The sequence below is a fragment of the Anser anser genome (genome assembly GCF_964211835.1).
Source record: "Anser anser genome assembly, chromosome: 1".
Classification (NCBI taxonomy): Eukaryota; Metazoa; Chordata; class Aves; order Anseriformes; family Anatidae; genus Anser; species Anser anser.
The window spans coordinates 56665674-56681974 of record NC_139720.1 but is presented as its reverse complement, the minus strand read 5'-3'; the positions used below and the strand labels follow the sequence as shown (position 1 = coordinate 56681974).

The window sequence follows — 16301 nt, the reverse complement described above, 5'->3', positions numbered from 1 at the left end:
CATAAGCTTCTCTCCTCTTCCAATTCCTTTATGTCCTACTATAATGCAAATAATAATTGTCATCATTATGCACTTGTTAGGACACAAAGTCACTGGCAAGACCAGAGGGTGAATGTGCAAGAGCTGGGGAACTGGCATGCCTGTGATGGGGCAGGTTTAACCTCAGGCATGGCTGGGAATTGTAGTCTGCAGGCAGCATATGAAGGATAGCAGCCTCTGACAAAGAGTTATGTGAGTGCCTGCTGGCATCTAAATAAAAAGAAGACTCCTGCATCAGTTGAGATGATGGTCTTTAAGAGTCAGTTGAGGTTTGTTGAACGGGGACCTCTGGAGTGGTCAGAGAGCAGAAAGGTTATTTCTCGAGCATTTTTACCTCTCTCTTGAATCCCTTCCGGGGATGAACAAGGAATGAGCTCTTTAGAAGAAGCTGAGGGTAGCTTGCTTTGGCCCTGCCTGCCTGCCACCCTTGGTCAAGTGATTAGGAGGGTGTGACAGCAGCATGATGCCTGCTCCGGCAGGAGCCCTGAGCGCGCTGCTCAGACACGCTTATCTCAGCGCAGCTGGTGGTCCCGACTCCATCTGCACCTCTGAAGCACATCGAGCCGATTCCTCCGGCAATCAGATAGGCTTGGAGGAGATGTGCCCGTTCACGTGCGTGCATGACTAATCACACAGAAGCTCTCTCAATAACAGCATTTCACTCTTTACTATTGATCCCACGGTAGCAGGCACAGCCACCCAAAAACCTAACCCCTGCTGGAAGCACAGCCAGCTCCCAGACTCTGTAAGGACGTGGTGATGAGAGAGGGGCTGTTGCGTCGTGACAGCACAAGCACACGCACAGTGAGGAAGCTGCCTCGAAGGCAGGGGTAAGACGGGCACCTGCTCCTCACCTGGCACCCACCGGGTGCCAGTGGCTGTGGCAGTCAGGCTTCGTGTGCCTGAAGGGAATATTGCAGGCAACCCCTGAGCACAACATGGCGCCCCATCCTCCCCGCCCATCGACGCTCTCGGCGCTCCTCCCCCCCCCTCCGCCTTCTCCTCCCCGTCGGAGGCGCTCGGCGCTCGGCCCTTGTCTCCTTCCCCAAGATGGCGGCGGCGGAGGGCGGCGAGGCGGGAAGCGGCGGCGCGGAGTGAGGCGGCCGCGGCGCCTCCCCCCCGTCCCCTGCCCCCGGGGCCGCGTCAGGCCGGGGCCCGCACGGGTGAGAGCGGGGTGCTTTAGGAGGAGCGGGGCGGCCGAAGGCGGCGGGGAGGCCCCGGAGAGCGGCCCGGCTGCACGGTGGGGCGGCGGAGGGGTCGATGGTGGGGTTTGCCCCCCCCCCTCCGGCCGCCCGTGTGTCTCCTGCGGGTCGTGAGGGCATCGCGATGAGGAGAGAGTCGCGACAGGGCTGTGGAGGAACCTGGGAGTGCCGTGGGGGGTGCGGGGGGGCTTGGTCCCGCAGCCGTGGGCGGTGAGGAGGGGGTACACGTTTATAAATAAAGCTTATTTTCCTCAAATCATCCGTTCGTGAGGGACTGTCAGCGGCTTTGTGGTGCTGAGCAGTGCCTACAGCAGGCCCCAGAGCTGAGCACCATGCGGTAGCATCGCCTGTGTTCCCGCTGAACTCCACCAGGCAACAGGGAGCTGAATGTCATGAGGTGTTTGCAGGATCTCACTCAAGATTGTAAGCCCACAAGTGGCAAGATAGTTGCTTTCTTTTGATTTTTTTACAGTAAAGAGCAGCGCTGTTGCGCATGTACATAAATTCTGCCTACAAATCAATGTGCTTGCCACACACAATGTATAGTAGTCTGAATACTGACTTAAAACATTTTGTGGTGGATGGCTTCCCAAAACCTGAAGAATTCACTTGTATTCTTATGAATTTCAACAGAAACATCTCTGTATTTGTCAGCTTGAATTAGTCGTGAGTTTGTGCTTTCACTTAAGTAACCACCATAAGATGAATGCATTGTACTTTCTCAACCAATTATTTATTAAATTGATGTAAATGCAGAGACATAGCATAAGTTTCCTGCTCTCTAGCTATTCAAATGTAACTTAAATGTGGCGGGATTACTGTGAGAGCTAGAAAGAACGAACTTCATGATCTTCGTGGTTGAACCTTCACGTGTGCGTGCGCACACGTACACAACAACCACACAAAATCAGTCGGGTGCAGTTGCTTTAATCACTTATGAGAGGTCATCTTTTTCGTGCTAACCAGTTCACTGCCTGAAAAACAAAAGCAGTTTACTCAGAGGAGTGCAGCTATTCCATACCTATTCCTGCATGCTAGCAACTGTGGAATAGACTGACTCAAACGAGACCTGAAATTTGGGAGCTTGCAGGAGCTTGGATGATGCAGAAGTCCTAGCAGAAAGGAGCACTTTCCTCCGTTTCCATTCCCAGGCTGACATTCAGAATGGCTGCAGCGGTAGTGTCAGGAAACACGTCAGAACGGTGTATGCCTTCATTACAAGATGTGCAACCCTTTAGTTCAAAAGATTTGAAATAATTCTTATATAGCACAGTGATTCCTGCCTGGTTTCATCTTTTTCCTTCGCTTCATCTGAGATTCAAGGGTTTGGTACTTCTTTTTAAGTATCCCACTGTTTGCTACAGTGGTTTCTGATGAAATGAGTCTTTAACACAAGTTCGGATACAGTTTTGTTCGTCATGAAAATCAAACAGCTATATTCTCACCCTCTTTCCATTTTTATGAATAAATTATTTTAATGATGCGGAGATTTTACAGTGTATAGGTGGTCTTGTTATATCTTTAAAAACAACAAGCAAAAAAAATCTCCAACTTAATTAAAAAAAAAAAATCTGTCAAACCCAAAGAGTGAGTATCAGCTGAGAGGAGATAGACTTCTTTCCTTTCCCACTGTCTTCCAGAGAATCTTCTTTTGTTTCACAGGAAGTTTCCGATTTTACATTGTGGTTCTTCTTTATGGGAGGGTTATTTTCATTCTCTGTTTCTCAGACCTTTTCCTTTAGATGGGAACGGGGGAAGGAGCCCAGACGTGGCAACACATTCTCAGGCTCCTGCAGGACCGCCATGGCTTATGATGACTCCAAGAAGAAAGAAGGTATGACTGCTTCATAATCTCGGAGGGAGTAGCCAAAAAAAGGGTGCCCTCTACAGCCCTTGTCTGGCCATGGTGTCAGAGTGGGAAAGGAAGCTAGTCTCCCATGGACCATTGAAGGGTATTGGACCTTAAATTTAATCTGTTAAGATTTTGCAGGTTCCCAAGCCCTTGACTTCCAGATGCACAGTACTGGGATTAGAGAAACAGGTGGTATTTCCTAATGCAACCACCATGACTGGGAACTCTGCCACTGCAGCCTTTCTTCTCCCTGCTAGGTCAGTGTGAAATGGGAGACCAGGGGGACTTGAAGATCTTAGAGGCCTTTTCCAACCTAAGCAATTCTAAGATTCTATACAGTAAATGATGATAACATTTCTAAGTCCAGTTAGGACTTTAGGAAGAAATCAACAAGGATTAGAAACGGTATCTTGAGAATTCATGTTATAGCATTAGAGCACTGAGCCCTGTCCCTGCAGTCAGAGATTACAGAATGTTATCTTTCAGTCCCCAGTGCTTTTCGGGTTTTGTGCATCACTCCATGCCAATGTCCACTCCTGTCTTATTTTGTGCATAGTCAATGTGCCTATTGTTCCTTAATGTGGTATTTCATTTCTTCATTTTTTTCCTCTTTCACATAAATTTTAGAGTTCCTAGAGAGTGACCGAAGTGATGTGGAGCTGGCTACGGTCAGGACACAGCGAGAGAAAAAACGGTCTTACAGGGATCAGCTGCAAGAGGAGGAGAGAATAGCAACACAGGTCAGGAAGCCTTCAGAGAAAAAGTATAAGGTGTAAGAAAGTGTGTAAAGCTTAAGATAAAATGGGATGGAATGTTTCAGTGTTCTTTGGTATATAAAAATGCCTGTAGAAAACAGCAAGTACAGGTAATCATGTCCTGAATTGTTCAGTAGCTTTGTTAGGGAAATGGAGGGTGTTAGTCCCAATTTCAACCAATTCTGATTTTTCTGGCCTCAGAAAATAGGGTAGTAGGATCTCATCCTAGCCTTAGTATGCAACGGTGTAAGTGCTGAGATAGCATAACTGACTTTTTACGCAAAGAAATGGGATTTTTAGAATTTATAGTTGCATTGATAGCCAGCAAAGAATGAATAAAATGTTAACTGATGCACTGTTGTCTTCCCAATTCAGCATACAGCCTGAAACAGTAGCTCTTGAGAGGTGTGAACTTGCCCTGTTTGTCTCCTTGGGGCCTTAACTCTGAAATCATGTTGCAACAACTTCATAACTTTCTTCTTTGAGCTAAAATTTCTGCTGTTAGCTCAGAGGTGACTGTCTTGTGATTGGTTTTAGTTTTTTAAAATCTGCAAAAGAAGTTCAAGTTTAAAATGGAAATCTTCTGCCATGTAGATGGAATTCTACAGAGGAGCTTCATTTTTAGACCGTAAAGCAGTCGAGAAACAAATAATAATAATGGGGTGTCAAGAGTTAGTTTGGTCAGTTTTCTGGCCCATCATTTTAATTGTCATTTCTCTGTTCCTTCTTTCACTTCTTTTATCTTCTTCAGCACATTAAATATGAATTGCTTCAAGGCTTGACAGCCTATGCATGCTTAGTTATTCCTTAGCTTTATTAAGAGGTAGTTGTCGGTCTTTTATCAACCTATCAGCTGATGTCCGAGTACTGGCTTTCATTGGCCATTTCTTAACACTTTCAAGAGTGCTTTTTCAAGTTTTCTTGTGTAGTGCTCCTCTCACTGGAGGGGAACTCCTTGTAGAGATTTGTCTTTGAATTTCCTTATAGTCCTGTTGTGCTGCAGCGTCCACAGAAAGCTTGATGCCAGTTAGTTGTCTGATGTGCTGAAACCAATTCTGACTGTTTTTTGTATTCTCCCACCTATCCATACCCTGCTTTTTGTCTCTTACCTTAAATCTACGTTGTGGACTATGGGAACAGACTATATTTCCTTTGCTGGTTTAGCTCCTAGAATGAGAATCCTGGTTCACACCTAGGGTTCCTTGGCATCGTAGTAGTACAAATGTCTCTTGATATCTCCCAGAAATTATAATCTATGTGACCAGTCCATGTGACCCTCAAATTATTTCCCTGTTGTTTATCAGCAACTTTTTTGTTCTTATTCTAGGACAGTGAGCTCTTTCCAGGCACAGAACCTCACAAAAAGAAGAAGAAGCACTCCTCCGATGAGTACGGCTCCAGAGGTAAGACGGCAGTCAGGCAGCGGAAGGGGCTGGCAGATCATGACTTTGAGGAAAAGATGCTGTTAAACCAATGTCATCAAACTTTGTGGTTAGCACTTTACGGGGGAGAATTCCTTGTCCTAAGACAGATTGATGTAATCAGAAACCTGGTTCTGATCAGGTTTCTGCTGCACCAGGCAGCAAAAGACTAGGGAATGATGTTTTCGAAGTCTTGTGTAAAAGTTACTGTTGTTAAGGCAGGGATCTTCCATGTCCCTTCTCATTGACAAGTTTGTTTTCTAACCCATGCCTTCCCTTTTTGCGTTTGCATTCTTTTTTTGCTTATTATATTATGAGCTGTAATTTTATTTGCAGATAATACTAATTAATTTCTGTAAATTTATAAAAGCAGAATATGTCAGGTTACACAATGAATGCTTTTGGGTTCAGTTTAAATACAGAAATATTGTTCTCACAATGAAAAAACTGGCTAGGAAATAACAATTCAGCTCATAAAAGCTTAACAGCAGGTTTAAGATTTATTTTTGTCCCGATTCCAAAAGAAGCCACATCTTTGGCATATCTTTATAAACTGAAATTTTGTTACAAATCTGTTTTTAGAATGAAAAAGCTCATGTTCTCAATTCATTGGTCTCAGCTAAAAGTGATGTGACAACCTTGCACTTGAGATATAATATTTCAGGTTCAGTAAGATGTATTTTCATCAAAATATGCTGGTTTATGATAGAATACAAAGTTTGATGAAACTTCAAGAACTTTCCCACTCTGTCTTTCTGCATTAAATATTTTGATCAGCTCTGGTGTTACAACTCCCAATTCATATCCATGAGGACACGCTGAGCTGCCTGCAAATTTCAGAGACTTTCTTTTTGAGACAGGATGCAGATCGGTTAGCTGTAATAATAAGTTATATATAATAATATATAATATATATATATATTATATTTTATATATTTATATATAATATATAATATATTATATTTTATTATATTATTATTATATTATTATTATAATAATATAATATATATTTATATATTATATATATATAATAAATATATATAATAATAAGTAATAAGTTTTGCAAGGTTCCCACTTCGTTTCTTTTGACTAGCATAGTAATGTCTTTAAGGGAATCATCTTGATGAACATTTCTCTTGACTTTTTCCAGATCTTTCATCTTTGGATCCACCATCAAAGAAGAAGAAAAAAGCAGTTTCAAGCCCATCCTCAGCTGATAAAAACATGGATGTACTCAAGGCTATCACCTCGCCTTTGGCCACAAGCTCCAAGTCTTCAAAGAAGACATCCGAAAAATCATCTTATTCTTCCTCTGGCCATTCTGAAAGCAGAAAGGAGCACCACAAGAAGAAATTGAGTGGAAGCAGTGGGGAGCACTCAGTGGATGATGGCAGCTACCACAAAACTAAAAAAATGAAACCTCTCTATGTGAACACAGAGACCCTTACTCTTCGTGAACCTGATGGCTTGAAGATGAAGCTTATCCTTTCACCAAAAGAGAAAAGTAGTGCTGCAGATGATGATTCTTTCTCCTACTCTTCAGCACCAGCAGCTGCAAAGAAATCTTCCAAAAAATCATCTCGAGATGAGCAGGGCTCATTCCATCTGGGTCATGAAGTGCAGAGCTTCCAGAAGTCATCCCGGAAGAAGCACAAACCTCCTCCAGACCCACATCCCCCTTCTGAGAGTTTTGGTGCCGACACATCCGTGTTTTCGGAAGGCCATGGGAGTGAGTATGAGACTTCGGGTGTGGAGGCACCACCAGAATCTGGTTCCTCTTCTGGTGGGGAGTTGGAGGCTGGAGAGCTAGTGATAGATGATTCCTACCGGGAGATCAAGAAGAAGAAGAAGTCAAAAAAAAGTAAGAAAAAAAAAGACAAGGAGAAGCACAGAGAGAAGAAGCATTCTAAATCTAAAAAGAGTTCTGGGCACTCTTCTGTGGCAGTAGCAGAAGTAACAGTGTCACCACCACCTCCTTCCGGTACTCCCTATGTTCTTCCTCCACCTCATCCTACTATTTATCACTCAGATGGACAAAGTGAGAGGAGGAGGAAGAAGGAAGAAAAGGAGAAGGAAAAAGCTGAAAAATGGGAAAAGGAAAGAGAAAAGGAAAAGGAACGAGAAAAGGAAAAGGAAAGAGAAAGAGAAAAGGAAAAGGAACAAGAAAAGGAAAGAGAAAGAGAAAAGGAAAGAGAAAAGGAACGGGAAAAGGAAAGAGAAAAGGAACGGGAAAAGGAAAAGGAAAGAGAAAAGGAACGGGAAAAGGAAAAGGAACGAGAAAGAGAAAGAGAAAGAGAAAAGGAAAAGGACCGAGAAAGGGAAAGAGAAAGGGAAAAAGTAAGGAAAAATTGAAGGGGAAATTGAAATTGGGCGATGGGTAATGGTGAATTACACACTTCATTCCAAAAACTTGTTAAATTGAAGCATAATTAATAGCAGCATTGATGGTTTCGTTGCAGCATGTTTGGCAAAAGTATTTCAGCTACTGTGATTTCTGTTCGTAGCAAAAGAAATATAAACCATTGGGGTTTTTTTGTGACACAGGCAGTCTTTAGCCAGTGAAGGTCCTTTGAAAAGGTTATACTTAATCTGCTCGGTACAGACCGTGCCACAACTACATTGTTTTCTAAGGTAACTGGTTCTAACTATTACCAGGTAGAATTTCAGTCTTGTCTGGGAGTCATCTAGTCCATCATCACGGTTCCTGTAAAAAAGGAATTGAACTCCTTAACTTGGAAGAGTGAAGTTATTCATCCATTTATTCCTGTATTAAGATAAAGATCTAATTCTTATAGACTACCACATTCGCACTTTCATCCTGTACTCATAAATTCAGGTTTCCATGGTTAATGCTCTGAAGTGCAGGTAGGAAAAATTGTAGCTGGAGTGTGTCTGAGATTTCCAGATAACATAATTATAGCTATGTAAGTGTATAATAGGGTAAAACGGTTTCTGCCAGATAGACAAGAGTTGCTTTGTAACAGGAAATGGGTGGCCATAGCCCAGATTTGCTCAGCTCTCACTGTGTCCTGTGTGGTAAGTTTTCTCTGATCGCAGTCTGGAAGTTGCTTGTGCCTCTGCTATCTTAAACGGTTTGTTTTCCTGCAAATATGAAGTGATCTGTAAGGATGCAAGGAATAGAACAAAACATAGATATAAGAGAACAAAAACTGAACTGTTCTGACAGATCCATGGTAGGTACTGTGAATAGTATGACAGGGTTTTTTTGTTATTTTGATCAATTTTAAGTTCTAAAACTGAGATGTATGAACAGCATTAAACGTTGATCGTGGATTTAGAATAGCAAAGGTGGTGATTTATGGATGAATTGTATTGATAGAGTTGTTGCAACATAAGCTTTATGCTAAAACTGATTCTGGCTGGTTCTTGTGCTTTCGTACCCACTAAATTCAGCCAGTAAATGTATGTAACGCATGTAAAACTGCCATTTTACCTTCTTGATCTAAGTACAGTATCTTTCTTTAAGTCCGATAAAAGCAGAATTACTAATGAAATTGAGTAGGTCCCTTAATAACTAAAAACGTTTGTTTCCTTTTCTTCTTCTGACTAGCCAAAGAAGAAAAACATGTCTGCCTATCAAGTGTTCTGTAAGGAGTATCGTACAAATATTGTGTCTGAGCACCCTAGGATAGGTGAGAAAATAATCTAGCCTTCTCTATTCTTGATTATAAATCAGTCTGATTAATTAACAGGACATACCTTCTCTGTATGATATCAACCTCTTAATTTTTGAGGTAGCAAAAGGACAGAAATGGATTTCATGATTTGCTTTCGCCGTATATTAACCAAGCTGTGAATCTGGATTAAGGAACTGCCTACTCTTCCTTTCTTTTACTTAAAGAGTCTTTGTTGTGTCATTTTTCAGCATGTGTGGTCTTATGGTGTTACATTCCCTGTATCAGGCTGTGGGGTTTTGTTTGTTTGTTTGTTTGTTTTCTTCATTTTAGACAGTAAGGAAAAACCATTTTCTGGACAGTGTGGAGAGTTCCAGTGGTGGTTGCTTTCTAAATGTGTATGTGTAGGCCAGTTTTTCACACTGTTGACGTTCACATAAATTTCCTATGTTCTCACCACAACTTTATTATTTAATTTATTTGAAACATTTTTATTTCTCTTCCTATCAGATTTTGGAGACCTAAGTAAAAAGCTGGCAGAAGTGTGGAAGCAGCTCCCTGAGAAGGATAAACTGGTAAGCATATGTGAGTTGTTTTTTTTTTAATGATTTTTGTAAACTGTGTCCTTAGGTCAAAACATGCTGACAGTAATTACACCATACCTTAAAAAATATTACCTCTGTCCCCAAAGTATGGAAAAGTGTGTTATCTTGCCCTTGTGGTCATAAAAGCATCCATTTTCTTCTCGTGGCATTGCTTCACCACTTAACTATGTAACATCATTTTGCCTCCAGGTCTTGGCGTCAGGTATGAAAATTACCTAATGCTGTAAATCTCTCTTTTCATACCGTGGTAACTGCAGGTCTGGAAACAGAAAGCTCAGTATCTGCAGCACAAGCAGAATAAAGCAGAAGCCACCACTGTGAAGCGAAAGGCATCGTCTTCAGATGGTGCTCCAAAAATAAAAGGTAATTGTTGCACTTCATATGCTCTACTTGTTTTTTTTTTGGAGTGGGGAAGATGGTGTAGACTGGAAAATAATGAACTTCTTGTTTCTCATTCCTACCTGTTTTTTCACAAGTCTTGACATTTAACTCATCGTATTACTCAACAACTGTGTTTCTTCAGGAGCGAGAATGATGTCAGCACTTTTCAAAAAGATTTCCTTGTCTAGTTAGTAAGATGGTATTGGTTTTAGCACTTCAGGGTTTGAAACATAAAGCAAGAAGAGGCAATAGAGAAGTTCTAGTGAGAGTAGCTAGGTGCAAGAGGAAAAAGGGGTTGTTCATGGCTTGGCATCTCTCTTTACCAAATCTTCCAAAGCTACCAGATTGCAGACAGCTGAGGTACATGCTTTGAAGGTAAGTTCTTTCTCTAAATACGACAGGAGAAGATCCACAGGACTATTTAAGCATCTCACATCTTTGAGATTTGAACTTTAGAAAGTAAATAGACTTGAAAGTAAAAGAATGAAAGTGGGTAATACGGAATTTTAATTCATGTATTTACAGCTTCTCCACCAGGAGTGATTTCCCCTCAAAAGAAATCCCCCACCAGCACTGTGGTGTTGCCTTCCTCACCAGCCAAAGCCCCTGAGACAGATCCTATAGATGTAGCTGCACATTTACAATTGCTGGGCGAATCTCTGAGCCTCATTGGACACAGACTGCAGGAAACAGAGGTGAGTCTGTAACTGGCAACGTCTCAGTGATGTCATATAATTTACACATAGGATCGGGAGGTTATTATTTTGTTTTACTTAAACAGTTAGACAATGCTTTTCTACTAGGAAGAGAAATTACAGGTGGTGTGTCATGCTTCTTTGATGCATTGTTGTTTATTTTCAGTGAAATAAAAAGCGTTGTTTCTCAGTAAACAGTAGGCATCAGAGAAGGACAGGTCTTTCACTTGCAGCTCTGTGTCCTTGAAGGCAATTGTCCTTGTCTCAACAAACTAATCTGTTCTTACTATATGTTCACCTTGCATCTGGTATTTTCTTGCTGTCTTTTACAATCTCTGGCCCAGTTACACTCTCAAGCCTTCTAAGAAAACCACCAGAGAAGGCCATTACCAAGATGTTTTTGCATGTCCTGTTGTTTTCTGGTGGTATCATGTTCCCAGTGCTTTAAGTAGTGGCTACTGTTGTTTCAACTTACATGGTAATGTAGAAGATGTAATATTTTCCAGTGTTTTTCTAGTGTTACGCAGTAGTAATTGTACACACACACAGAGTTTAGAACTCAGCTTAGCCTGTAAGCAGAACACGTATTTGGTTCAAATATCAAATGTCAGTGAATTTTATGGCTAACATGGTCGGCTCATCCCACTACGCTTGCTTGTTTTATCAGCAAGAAAATGAATGTTATTGCATTTCTGCAGTTTCTGGTATGACCTCATTGAGGTCATTCTTCAGAGGAAAAAAATTTGGAGTAAAAATCTCTCCCTTTACAGAACGACACACAAATACATTCCATTTTTGAAGGTATATTGATAACTAAAGTATTTTTACAGACTTAGTATTTCTTTAGGCTTCCATAATAAAACAACTATTGTCTTTAGGACTCAAGTAATTATCGTAGTAGATGGTATCAAATGGGGCAAGGAAACCATATGGCAAAAATTGTGGAATTAAGTCATATATAAACCAAACAACTTTCTGACCTTTTATTTTGCTCCCTTTGTTTTTCCTACATCAGTATGTTACCTGTTTAATTCTTTTTTTTTTTGAGCCATCAGTCTTTCTGTGAACTCTGACATAGTTTTGTTACTGTGTAAGTAATGGAAGTGGTCGCTCAGGCGTGAGGATACGGCATCTGAGTAAGAATCAATATAGTTGTGAAGGAACTGTATTTTCCAGTAATTGTCCCCATCAATTTTTTCTTTCCTTACTTCTAGGGAATGGTGGCTGTTTCAGGAAGTTTGTCAGTACTTCTGGATTCTATCATCTGTGCTTTGGGCCCATTAGCATGTCTGACCACACAACTACCTGAGTTGAATGGCTGCCCTAAGCAAGTTTTGGTGAGTTCCTTGTGGGTATTTTTATTGTAGCCTTGTTAATTTCAGCAGAGTCCAGATAGTTTTCCGATGAATCAATTTTACGATGCAATTACAATTCCAGTGCAATAAAAAAATTGTCTTGGTCATACATTTTTATAGAGGGATATTTCTTGAAATTCCTTAAGATGTTAACGCTGTAGGGTATTGTACAATGTTGTGGTTTGTTTGATTGTTTTTTTCCCAGTAGAAACTGACTTAATATTTGTTCCATTGGTTTGCAGCGTGTGTAGGTCCTGTTTTAGGGACTGAATCGACCCATCTGAATCAAATACAAGCACCTGTACACATACAATTTTTGAAAGTTCTGATTTTCCATTAAAAAAAAAGAAGCAACTTCCAGATGCTCTGTGTTCACACATTGTTTTCTTTTGCAACATAAAAAATAACTTGTGATCTCAGTTAGGATTCCTAATGTGACTGAGTAGGGCCTTTCACATGTGTAACCTCATCCAAGGAAAGGAAAATAGTCCGTGTTTTAAGGAACTAGATAACTACAGGTTCTTTTCCACTTTAAATTATTAAATTATTATAATAATTAAATTATTAAGTTATTGAGCCCTGATTTAGTAAGAGCTTGTGACATCAGTGTGGCATGATGTGGGCATAGATTAATATGGCAGCAGTAGGAAAGGAATCAGAAGTCGCACCTCCAACAGGGGGCGCAAATAGGCAGAGGAGTAGAGGAGCAAAAATGAATAAGTATGTAGTATGCAAACATCAAGAGATTGAAAACCTATCTGAACGAGAGAACAACAAAAATGGGGTATGAATTGGCATGTTTTTATAGGACATCCCAAATATTGATTCATTCTGAGAAATGACTGTTAACAACAGCAGCATATTTGGCAGCTTAGGCTGTGAGCTCCAGCAAACTGGCTGTCTACACAGAAGCTGAGTCAGTGGGGTGTTCCCATCATAAGCCATGGAAAAACATCCTATGCTTTTCTCCTTGCTTGCCAAGTGCATTCAAAGCAAGTGACACCCCTTTTCCACATGACTAATGGTGCCTATCTTGGAAACTTGATCAACTTATTGTTTGTTACAAGGAGCAATGAAGCTTCAGGTGGATTAAGGCACTTAGCATTCACTTCTGAAAACTGGTATCCAGGCTTGATAATAAAGAAACTACTCTGATTTTTACAGTCAGACATGTAAAAACTGGTATTCTAAGACGAGGTAAAGTTGCCAGGGGTCGTGTTGCATATAGTATGCAATTTATATTTTCAGTCAGTAGGTGGCATTGTTAAATTTTAAAATCACCGTCGTTAACAGATCCAGCTCCTTTGTTTTCAGCAGTTAAAAGGTATTCCTAAGGCTTTCAGCCATCCAGCCACAGATGTGAAGTTACTGAAATGCTGCATTTGAAGAACATACAGATAGTAAACTGCTGCCTTTTGTTTTCTGATACGCAAAAAAGGACTCCTAGTCTCAGAAGTTTGTTACAAGTAGTAGTGAAAACTGGAAAGCAATTCTTTTTCTCTGACACCCTACTAGTTGGTGTTTTTGAGGGTTTTTCTCTGATATACTGCAGAATTTCTTAAAGGACTTGTGAGTGTAAAGTCAGGCTTAAAGTCAGGGTTTTTTTTGTTGTTTTTACATTCTACAACATTGATTACTTTACGTAAGTCCTTTACCACATCTTCCCAGTGGTTGATGAGATATAGTCCATGTGGCTTCTTTCAAATCCAAAGACAGAGAGTAGGGTTCATTAGGAGGAAGTCACTTGAGGAAAGCCTTGAGCGTTTTCTTTATTTCTAGGTGCTTCCAAATACTGAGGCTACCTTTATGTTTAGTTAAGTTTCCAAAAACCTGAAAATAAGTCTAGCAGCCGGGGGGCTAGTGGTGACTAGACAGTTTTGTTGTCTCACAATACAGTAACTTGTAAGACAAATGAATGTGTGTAATACACTGATCTATGTCATTTTTTTAAGGATTTTGAGTCATTACCTGACATTAAAACATTGAATTTCTTTTCCCAGTCAAACACACTAGACAACATCGCCTACATCATGCCTGGACTTTGATGGGAAAAGATCCTGGGATTTACTCAACTTCTGTGTAACTGACCTGTGTACATATGCACTACACCGGCACTCCCAAAGGACTCTGTGTGTAGGGTTTTAAATTTTTTTAACTGTACAGTATACACATAGGATTGTAACTCTTATTTTTTGAAAAGTTGTGAAGTTAAGCTGAGAGAACAGATCTTTGCCTGTGGATGAAATGTCATCCAATCTAAAAGTATTTGTATGAAGAATTCAGAAAGGTTTTGAGATACTAGCCTTAAATTCAGATCCTTTAGTGGGGGAAGCAGCCAGAGAATGGACTTCTCAATATAAAGAAGGACACATCACCATGAGAGTAGTCATAGAAACAACCCAGAGAGGTTGTTGAATCTCCATCCTTGATGATATTCAAATACTGAGTGAGCGGCCTTCTGTAGTTGGACTTTCTTTAGAAGCAGGGGTTGGACAAAACGACCTCCTGATACCCTTTCCAGTGTAAAGTATTCTTATATTCTGTGGGCACGTAGAGAAGGTAATGTAGGTTGGACCAAGAAATTGAATTGAACTCTTCACCAGCCCTTTTTTTTTTTTTTTTAATTTAAAATCCGCTTGAGGGGAAAGCTGGAGAGTTGATCAAAGATGCAGAGAGCTCTCCCTCTTGGTCACATCTTCTAATCCCCCCTCTTTGGTCAGTAATAACTAAAAGTTGTCAGTGTCAGCTTACTGGTCTGGTAGCTGGCATTTGTCATGAAGTTGAAGATGACAGAGAATTTAATCTTTTCTTGTCGACTTGCATCCAAATCATCATTAGCACCGATTTATCAACAGATTTCATTGGCTTGAGAGGATGCACCTCCTGCTGATTTTTCCAGGGCACGGTCAGCCTGTTTTGATGGAGAAGAGAGCAATAGCAGATGGGAAAAACTTGGATCGCTTCTGCCCATCGTGCCCCTGGTTTGTGAACAGACAACCTTGGTTTCTGAGTTTGCTGATCCCCCATCCCTTTCACCAGCAGTATTGAAAGAGCCATGGTGCTGCTGTGAGACGTTGACTAATGACCAATTTGAAGCAGTTGCAGGCGACCAAGGTACCTGTGAGTGGATGGGACTGATCCCCCTTCTTTCTAGCCACATACTTGGTGTTTGGCTTTCCGTTCCTCTAGAAGAGGAGCTGCAGGAGAGCATTTGATTTTCATATAGGCGTTTCTGTGTCTGTATGTATGTGTATGTGGTGTGTTTATCATATGTATTTAACTTTTACCGATATCTGTAACAGATTTTAATTTATCCTGTATATTACTGTGTACATATATATATACACACGTAATTTAAAAGCAAAAATCCCTCCCTCTACCAACGGTGTGTGGAAGATACCAAATCTGCCTCACCACTTCCTGCAGGAATCAGATGTGCGTGCAGTAGTAAGCAGTGGCATTGTATGGGGAAACACCAGAAAGATTTTGTGTCTGTAGAAACTGGTTATCTTGAGAAGCTAGGTAGAACAGATGAAATATAATTTGACTTCAGGATATTCAGCCTTATAGCATAACAAATTTAGAATGACAGAAGAGCATTCATTTTTCCTTCCAATTTGAAGTCTAGATTGCCTTTTTCAGGGCAGTTGAGATTGAACTGACCCTTTTTATGGCTGAGCCCTAGCCTTAAAAAATTAAATTGTCAGGTGTGTGGGAGGATGTTTCTCCCCATTCCTCTTTACCGTATTTTCCCCAGCTGTGCTCGTACAAGGTACTCTGTCTCTTACAGAGCTTTTCTCATTTCAGTGTTAGGCTTTCTCAATCAGTTAGTGGAAGAGGCAGAAGCTTCTCACACCACCATCCACGTTCTCAACCCAAGCCTCAGACCACAGCATCCGTGTTTTCGTAGTATGTGACTAATCCCAGCGAGCCTGGAGTTGGAGAGGGCCCAGGAGGGAGGCGGTCAGCTCCTGCTTCTCATCCCGGCCACTACCGAAGGATTCTGCTGCAAGGCAACCGGCTCTTCCCAGCCCTCGACAGCCGAGAGCTTTGGGTACAGGGTTAAAACCTGCTCTACGAGGACCAGAGGGGGATCGCCTTCAGCTTTGTCGTCTCGACAGTGGAAAACCTTTCCTCGAAGAGCTCGAAAACCTAACCCGCCCCCCCCGTCCCGTGTTTGTACGTGAGATTTGTACACTTTGTATCTCGTGCCGTTCCGTACCAGCGGGGAAGATCTGCCCGCGCCTCGCCGCTTTTATACTTTTGTGCTCCCGTTCCCGGCGGCCCCTTTTTGTACCGTTCCGACAATATATTTTTGTTACACACCCGCAGCGCTGCCGTCCCTTTGTGTCTCGCACCGC

The 16301-nt window shown here is 41.4% G+C and overlaps 1 protein-coding gene across 4 annotated transcripts; it reads left to right on the top strand.

The window, feature by feature from the left end:
• The first annotated feature begins 1046 nt into the window (after positions 1–1046).
• Positions 1047–16271, top strand: HMGXB4 (HMG-box containing 4). Of its 4 annotated transcripts, XR_014577470.1 has the most exons (12): positions 1047–1202; positions 2970–3075; positions 3721–3833; positions 5176–5251; positions 6420–7606; positions 8841–8922; positions 9415–9479; positions 9767–9872; positions 10416–10585; positions 11800–11922; positions 13941–15054; positions 15748–16271. XR_014577470.1 is itself a non-coding variant. In XM_083819374.1 (11 exons), the coding sequence occupies exons 2-11, from the start codon at positions 3045–3047 to the stop codon at positions 13983–13985; spliced, it is 1998 nt and encodes a 665-aa protein (XP_083675500.1). In that variant the 5' UTR covers positions 1047–1202; positions 2970–3044; the 3' UTR covers positions 13986–16271. The 4 variants fall into 4 exon arrangements, 3 of the variants coding, with proteins under 3 accessions (XP_083675500.1, XP_083675501.1, XP_083675502.1); XM_083819374.1 differs by having other exon boundaries at positions 13941–16271; XM_083819375.1 differs by lacking the exons at positions 13941–15054; positions 15748–16271 and adding an exon at positions 12183–12324.
• Positions 16272–16301: the final 30 nt, after the last annotated feature.